Here is a 9,792-nt window from a genome sequence, read left to right on the forward strand (position 1 = left end):
AATATCTGATATCACATATTTGAAAATAAATCAAAAAAAAAATTATACATATAAAAAATATGAGAATTCTTATGATAACAAATAAAAATAAACTAGCTATATTTTTATAAATCCAACATTATTTAAAAAAAAAATAATAATATAAACATGAAACCTAAATTATAATCCATATATTTCATGATATATTTTTATAAATTAACAAAATGAGGTTAATAAGAAAGTTTAAATTTAAATAAATAAATATACATATATTATATATGTATATATAATGAACAATGTCCTATATACATTTTCATTTATTTTTTTATAATACATATATATATATATACACTATTATTATTATTTTAGTTATTTTCCAGGGTTTCTAAAAAGTGAAAGAAAATCTTATAACAAGTGAAGAGCTTTCTATATCAATACACATTGAGAAAAATTAAAATTTTTTATTTTTTTTTGTATATTTGTAAAATAAATATTTATTATAAGACTGCTAAGTGAAAAATTAACAATACAGTCCCTTTAAAGGAATAAGAGGTTTCATTGGATATATGATAATAAACGGTATATATAAAATAAGTTGTTCAAATATATATAATTTTGAAAGAGGAAAATAGAATAAATAAAATAATTTGTTTATTTTATAAGTATATAAAATAATACTTTATTCATTTCTACAATATGTAATATATATATATATATATATATATATCATAAAAGTGTTACGATAATATTTAAAATATTTCAGCTCTTCTTAATTTTAATATTAACTGAATACAAAGAAAAGTTCTTATAAAAGGAAGAAAAACAGACCGATAATATTTTTATATAAATATTCTTAAATAATTATACATAATATATTTATAATATACATATATATTTTATATTATAAAAAAAATAAAAAATGCAAATATATTTTTATCAAAGTATATTTTCTTCTTTTTCCATAATATAAATATCTATATATATATATATATATATATCATATTATTTCTTATGTGACTTCTATGTAAATTTTAAAACATCGTAAAAGAAGAAAATTATATAATTATATATCTTAAAATCTTTAATAATATATAAAATTCATATATATTTAAATGCGATAATCCATATATGCACAATATATATTATATATGTGCCATCATACGTATAAAGTAATACATATTTAATGGATAGTATATATATATATATATATATAAAATATAATAATATTTCATATACATATATTTTTAATTCTATAATAAAAATTTTATATTAATAATAAAAAATAAATAAATAAATAAAAGAAAATAATTTTGTATTTCTTCTTCGACGTATTTTTTTAGCATCCAACAAATATATTATATTACATATAATAAAAAAAGATGAATACGAAAAAAAAAAATATGATTATATGATATAATAAAATTTTAATATTATTTAAAAAAAAAAATAAAATATATATGTAAATATAATATAAAAGTTGTTCAACTTCGGTAGAGAAAGAAAAAAATAATGATTAGAATAAATAACTTTTTTTATTATATATATATATATATATAAATTAATGTTATTATATATGTGTTAACAAAATAAAACGATTTTTTTTATTTTATTTTTTTTATTCTTTTTTCAATTTAAACAGATATATATGTGTTTTTTATGTAGAATTAAAACAATTATTAAAGAAAATTATATAAAAGCATGATATATTTATTAAAAAAAAGTGTACTATAAATGAATACGTATATGAACTATAAAGTAGTACAATAAATAAAAAAAAAAAAAAAAAAAAAAAAAAAAAATACGTTATGTATATATATATATATATATATATAAATATAATATATATATTTTAAAGATTATCATATTTATTGTTATAAATAAATACATATTGTTTTTACTTAAATAAGGAAAAATTAAAAAATATATTTATATATTATATATTTTAATTATTATTTTTAATTTTTTTTTTTAAAAAGGAAACGTTTACGTATAAAGTTACACCTTATTAGAAATAATAATATATATATATATATTTATATTTTCCCTTCTCCATCTGAAAAATTATTTATTCATTATATATGAAAAATATTCGAATTATAAAAATAAAATAAGAGGGGATACTTTTTTTTTTTTTTTTTTTTTATACATATTAACAGTTATATATATATATATATATATATATATATATGTTTATATAATGTCAAAATAAAAAAATAAGAAACCACATTTAAAAAAAAAAAAAAAAAAAACTTATACATCATATAATATTATTAAGTGAAATCTTTCATTTTTGTTTTATCCTTTATATTTGATTATTTTTACACACTGAATTGAAAAATGCTTGATGTGTTTAGAGAATTAAATGATTACACTAATTTTTTACCGAAAAATATCAAGGCAAATGTAAATAAAGAAAAATATGAAATACTTAGTGAAATAAAAAGAATAGTATTTTTAAAAAAAAAAAATTCTTATAATGTTGCATCAGTCATAAAACTATTTAATACATATGAGGTAATAAATACGAAAAAGTACAAGTCGTTTCATTTTTACATTTTTATGATTCGATATTTATGGAATTCATTACAAAATAAAAGTATCAGTCCAAATTTAAAGTGCTATATTTGTCAATGTATTTCTAGTATATTTAAGAATATTAAAAAATATATTTTATATGATTTCTTTTTTGAATATGATAGAAAATTAATTTTGAAAGAAGAAAATAATGGGGAAAATGAAAATGTAGCTAATTCTATGGAACCTAATTATTTTGACAAAGGTATGGAAAGTGATTGTACTAATAATTCTTATGCTCATATGAGTGATAATTATTATGATGAATATCAAAATTTACATGAAGAGAGTGAAATAGACAGTAGTATTAATGATAACAAGCTTAATGTATTTAATGATGTGTATGTTACCTGTGATGGAATATATGAAAAAAATAAAAAAAATGAAGATGAAACATTTTTAAATGAAGAGGTTATAATTAATGGGAAGGATGAAAGTTTTCGTTTATATGTTCAGAAATGTATATTCAATATTATTGATTATAAATATTTGTTCAATTTACTTTATGAATATTTAAGTAATAATAACAACAACAACAACAATAATAATAATAATAATAATAATAATAATAATAATAATAAACATGATGAATTTAGCCATAATTCATATAAAAGTTATATGGGTGCTATACTAAACCTTTTAAACCATTTAAAATATTTTTGTTATTACAATATTGATGTACATAATTTATTAGTAGAATTTGCTTTAAATAATGACTACTCATATTTATATGAAGAATATGTAGATAGTAACAATAAAAAAGGTTTGTTTTCAGAAGAAGATTATTTTGATAAGAATAATGTTATTTTCTTAATAAATAGAAAGTTAAATGATAGAACAAATATACATAATAATAATGATGATTATAATACAAATTGTGATGAAGAATATATTAAGGCTGATAATATAATAAATATTAATAATGATGGACAAAATGTTTTTTGTGATATGTTAGAAAAAAATCCGAATATAAAAAATAATGATAATATTATGAATGAATATGATAATTCATTAATAGAAAAAAGAGAAATGGAGAATAATTATTTGAATATAGACAAATCAGTATGTGATATAAAAGATTTTGAAGTATGTACAAGATATAATACCATATTTTTAAATTATGTTTTGCTGAGTCAATTAAGTTCGCATGATTTGTGTTTTAAATTAATTAAATATAAAAAGGTACTTTATCTTTATAAAAAAATAAGACGAATTAATTGGAATTCTATTAATTATGCATTTGTTAATATCATATATAAAGGTTTAAAATATGCATATATATATAATTTAAATATCGAAAATGAAATGCAAGAAATTATTCATGTAATTTACTTTTTATTTTTATTTTATATAAAATTACCTAGTAATGTACAATTAAATTCATCTAAATATTTTATACCAGAAGATTACAATTTGTTAGTTAATGATAACGAAAGTGTAGTCAAAGTTATTTCGAAAATTTTTGTTTTTTTGTTGAACAAGAAATATAGAAAAGGAAATCATAATTCATCTAATAATAATGAACAAAATTCCCAAGAATTATTATATAAATTTCTTTCCACCATGAATGAGAAAAATTTTACCATGACAGAAATGAATACAAATGGTAGCAACACAAATTTTATGTATAATAATAATAATAATAATAATGATAATCATAATTTTCTTCAGGATAATTTTTTCCCCTTATTTACAAACATAGATACATATGAATATCTAAATATTATTACCTCATTATTTATGCCACATATACATCCATCTAATATAGGAAAACATATCGGGAATATCAATTTATTTATTAATTCCTTCTTATATTGTTTTATTAGAAAAATGAAAAGAGAAGAAATGTATTTAAAAAAAAAGAGTGAAAAAACGGAACTTTGTAAAGAAATGGAAAATAAGAAAATAAATGAGAATTCATATCTTCATGATACTAATACAAATAATGAATATTTAGAACAAAAATATATGAATGATTATGTTAATAATTATTTTATTATGGAAGATGATAAAAAGTTTGTAATTGAGAAATTTATGGCCTTAGCTGTTCAAGGGATGTTTCCAAAAAGTAATAAAGGAATTAGTTTATTTGAAAATATTTTAAAACATTTATGTGTTATTGATATAAATTGTTTAGATATATTTGTTAAGAAAATAATGGATTGTTTAATGAATGTTAATATTTCAACACAAATATGTAATTGTCTATTATCTTTATGTTTGTTATTACCATTATTAATAAAATATAAATCAAAATATTTAAAAGATATCTTATATGTTATGAATATGGGTATAGATATATGTGATGTGTATAAAAGTTTTACAATATTTTCTTTCCTCAGCATTTTATTTTCTTACATATCTATTGTAAAATTAGATAGTTCTACAAATGATGATTATTCTTTAGCTATTGATGAATATAAAAAAATGATAGCTTTATATAGTAAGGATAATAACAAAATGTTAAATAATGAAGATATAAAAAAATTATTAATAGAAAGAAAAGAATTGATTGATTATATGTGTTATTGGGTATATGAATTTTTTGATAAAATTCTGTATTTTATAAAATTTTCCAAGAGTCAAAAAAGTAAAGATAGTAAAAAACAAAATGGAGATAATAAAGAAAATAAAATAGAAAATGATTTATATACAGGATTAAAGACTACAATGATCTCTTTGTTTATTCATTTAGATCATGATATAGTATATGATTTAAGTCAAAGATTTCTAAATAATATCGAATTAGAAAATTCCAAATTTCTATCTATTATACCATATGCTATAAGTTTAGTAGAAAATAAAAAAATATTTGATCTTTTGTTTAATGCCTTTTATAAAAAATTGATAACAAAAAAGAAAAAGAAAAGAACAATTATATTATCCAGTGAAAATAATAATATGAATAAAGTGAATAATGAAACATCAAAAGGTCTACAAACATCTTTAGAATCTAACGAATTAGAAGAATATTATGTTTATACGAAAAATGAATATGCAAATGATGATACTGTAAAATGTTATTTACAGTTTTTATCAAGTTTAATGAGAAGAGCAAAAAGTGAATATCTCAATGTAGAAGATATATATCAATTAATTAAAATATATATAGTCGAAGATAATATTACTGTATTCAAATATATATGTAAAATTATATATAGATTTTTAGAATATAATTTTAGTGTAACCATAATGGATTATTCATGTTTTCCAATAAATGAAAAAATGAGTAATAAGGAAAAATTATGTACAGCAGCTTATTGGGGAATACCATGGCATGTCATTGTATATTATGAGAATAACTTGAATCATAAAAAAGTGTCACCAAACCAATTAAATGATACAAATGTAGCACCAAACCAATTAAATGATACAAATGTAGTACCACACCAATTAAATGATACAAACGAATTAATCAAATGGAAAACACCATTATTAGAAGATATAAAGGTAGGCAAAAAGTTTATTTTTTTCCTTTTGGATTATTTAATAGACTTACTAATTCAATGTGATATACCATTGAATACACCTAATATTGTAAGGTATATTGAAAAAAGAAAGTTAGGTGAAAATAGGGAGAAAATTGAATGGAAATTTTCATTAACATATGCTAATGTTATATCAAGAATATATAAAGTAATAAAATGTATAATTAAACCAACTAGTTTTCTATATCCAGATGAAAGATATAATTATAATAATTTATTAACCAAATGTCATGTTATTAATTCGAAATTATCTTTCTTTTTATATGTATATATATCAGAAATTGTTATTACGTTATCTTCACACGTATTAAAAATACCTTCAAATATTTTGGATATGTCCTCATTTATTCGTTCATGTAATGATAATGAAGAAAAGACTGAGAACAGTTCGAATGAAAAAATTACCCAAAATATAGATAATAAAAATGAACTGAAAAAATTAAAAGAACAATTTTATAATACAGTTATAAATAATAGAGAAAAAGATATAAAAGCTGATGCAAAAGTTCAAAGGAAAATGATTAAGAACATACATTTCTTATTATTAAAATGTAATGAAAATGCAAACTCAAGTTTATATAATGAATATATTAATAGTGTATTATCATTTACATATAATATTTATCCTTATAGTTATAATTATGATATAATAAAAAGTCAATATATTAATAATATATTTTATTTATTTAATGAAAGATTAAAACAAAGAAAAAAAAATTATGCTTTTCGTGGATTTAGAAAACAATTATGTAATATTTTATTCTATATTAATTTATCTATTTATTCTCAAGTGCGATCCTATGCTCAAAATACAATTAAATTAATTTTGCCATCTTTTAAAATGATTAAGGTCTCGTTTTTAAAAACATGTGCCTTTTATTTGAAAAATTACATTAAGTTGTATTTACTTACCAAAGGTTATGTTATACAAAACAAGAAAACATTGGATCATTCAAATGAAGGAGAATTAAAAGAACAAAATATGAAAAGGGATTTAATAAATAAAGAAAATATGCATACAGAGAAAAATTATGAGGAGGAAAGTTCTGTTGAAAACATATCGGAACATATTAACAATACTGAATTTGTAAAAGAAAGTAATGTATCCAAAGAATATGATAATAATAATAATAATAATAATATTAATAATGAATCGATTAATAAATTGAGTTCCTTAAAAAGTTTAAATGATTTAAATAATAATGATTATTATGAAAATAAATGTATTAGCTCATTTAATGGAATAATAGTAAGCATTATAAACAATATGGGTTTAATAAAAAAAATTAGTACTGATGTGCATATATTGAAAAAGTTTCTTAAAATTATTATTAAAATTTTAAGATTAGATATACAAAAAGAAGATATAACTATGAAATGTATGAAGTTAGTTTATTCCATTATTAATAATAGATTTATTAAAAAAAGTGTAGAAGAAAAGAAAAAAAAGAAAAAAATCAATAAACTTTTTTTACGTTTAAAGGAAGAAAGTGAAAAAAAGAATAATGTATATTCACAAATTGTGATTATGTCATTTTTAATTTGTTTTAATAATTTTGTAATAGAAAATTATTGTGAATTTTATTTTAATTATTTAATAGAAAATTTGTCTATCAAAAAAAATGTTCATGTATATAATTTAGCATTTTGTGGATTAATTAAAATGTTGAAATATTTAAATGATCTTCATTTGAAGGATGTTATGCCTAAACATATAGCACTCATATTTGAAACAGATAAAATTTATAAAAATTTTATTGATATATGTATATATAAAAATTTAAAAAGCAAGAAAAAAAATAATAGTATGAATGCTATAATAATTAATTTGTCCAAAATTCAAAAGCCATTCAAGGGTTTTACACAAATAAGTGAAACGTATCTAAAAGATTTCTATTCTTATTATGTCTTCTTTGAATTTTTAGTTAATCTACAAAATAGTTATTTTGAAGAAATCCAAGAAAAAGAGGCTCGTTTGCGTGCAATGGAAAACTTGATGAAGGATGAAAATTACAATATGGATTTAACACAACAACAGGAAGAACAAAATATAAACGAAAATGTAGGTGCACATACAATTGAATGTATAAATACACATAATGAAAATAATAAAGGGGAATTTATTGCAGATCATATAAACGAACATAATTTAGAAGAAAATGTAATAAATCATATTTCTTGTAATGAAAATATGATAAGTCATAAAACAAGTGATGTTAGTGGTAATAATAATGAAAAAGAATCAATTAATAATATTACATATACTGAAAATTTAAATGTCAAAAATTGTAAGTTGAAATACATTGAAATGGTACTTATAATATTAAAAGAATTACAAATGGATATACATTATTCTGATAATGAATATAAATGTGCATTTATATCATTATTGTGCCCTTTACTTTTATCTTTAAGAAAACTAAAAAATAAAGAAGAAGCTGAAGATATAATAAAAGTTATAGTAAACTTATTAGAAAAAGAAATTGTCATGGTAAATATCGAAGTATTTAATGTATGGATATATTGTTTTCATTTGTTATTTATTAATATAAAAAAGAAACATATTCATTTATATAATAAGTTATTTGATTTCTGTTTAACATTTAATGTTCAGGATATATCTAATGTAACATTTAAGAAAAAAATGCAATTATTAGATATTATGCTTTTATATAGTCTTCATAAAAATGTTTACATATTGGATAACAGCTTAATGAATTTTTTAAAATTAGTTGAAAATGATAACATAGCAGTTAGACAAGTTATAGGTGATGTATTCTGTTATATGTTATATGTCTTATATGACAATAAGCATTATGAACATTTGAAATGTATGTATTATAACATCTTATTATTTTTCTATACATCAGCTAACAATGTTATTACATATTTACAGCAAAATAGTATAAGCTTATCGAAACAGTCGAAATATATATATACCTTAGAAACATATGCATATTTAACACTTACAGCATTTAATAATAAATGTATGTACATATTTAACAATTTAAGTATTATATTTTTAAAGATGTTCATGTTATCATTTCAGCTGGTTGATGTGTTTATAAACGGATTGGTTAGTAAAGCAATCAATTGTTTTTTATGCCCATCTTTATATTTATTCAAATTTGATATAATAAATTGTAGTAACAATAATATACAAATATATGATATAAATAATGATAATAATAAAAATGGTAATAATAATAAAAATGGTAATAATAATAATAATAATAATAATAATGATAATAATGATAATAATGATAATAATATTTGTTTAACTGATCAAGTAGATAATTTAAATATTCTATTAGAAGAAGATATAGGGACCTTAGTCATTAAAAATATAAGTGATTTAATTAACAAATCTAATTGGAAAATAAGAAATTGTGCCTTACAATTTTGTTATTATTTTCATTTGTATTATTGTATTTTCTTTTATAATAAAAAAGAAAATTCTTTTCTTTTAAATATATTTATATCATTATTAGTTGATAGTTATGTTGAAATTCAAAATTTATCACGTGATATTTTATCATCTGTCTTTTGTTATTATGATAATAACACACTTCAATTGTTTTCGAGCTATTTTCTATCCCTAATAAATGACCATAAAAATTTACAAAAACTACCTTCCACATCTAAAGAAACATCATTAAAAATCATAGACAAAAAAAAAACTGTTTCTATTTATGCACTTATAAGTATTGTTAATTCATTCCCCAATTACATACCATCATGGTTACCAAAT

General features: G+C 18.8%; 1 protein-coding gene across 1 annotated transcript; it reads left to right on the forward strand.

Moving 5' to 3' along the window:
- Positions 1-2,316: 2,316 nt before the first annotated feature.
- On the forward strand, positions 2,317-9,792 carry PGSY75_0812100 (hypothetical protein; the record flags this gene model as incomplete). The annotated part of the gene is made up of 1 exon (XM_018785248.1): positions 2,317-9,792. A coding segment is annotated over one exon (7,476 nt), but the record flags the coding sequence as incomplete, so codon positions are not given.

Source organism: Plasmodium gaboni, chromosome 8 (genome assembly GCF_001602025.1).
Source record: "Plasmodium gaboni strain SY75 chromosome 8, whole genome shotgun sequence".
NCBI classification, from domain to species: domain Eukaryota; phylum Apicomplexa; class Aconoidasida; order Haemosporida; family Plasmodiidae; genus Plasmodium; species Plasmodium gaboni.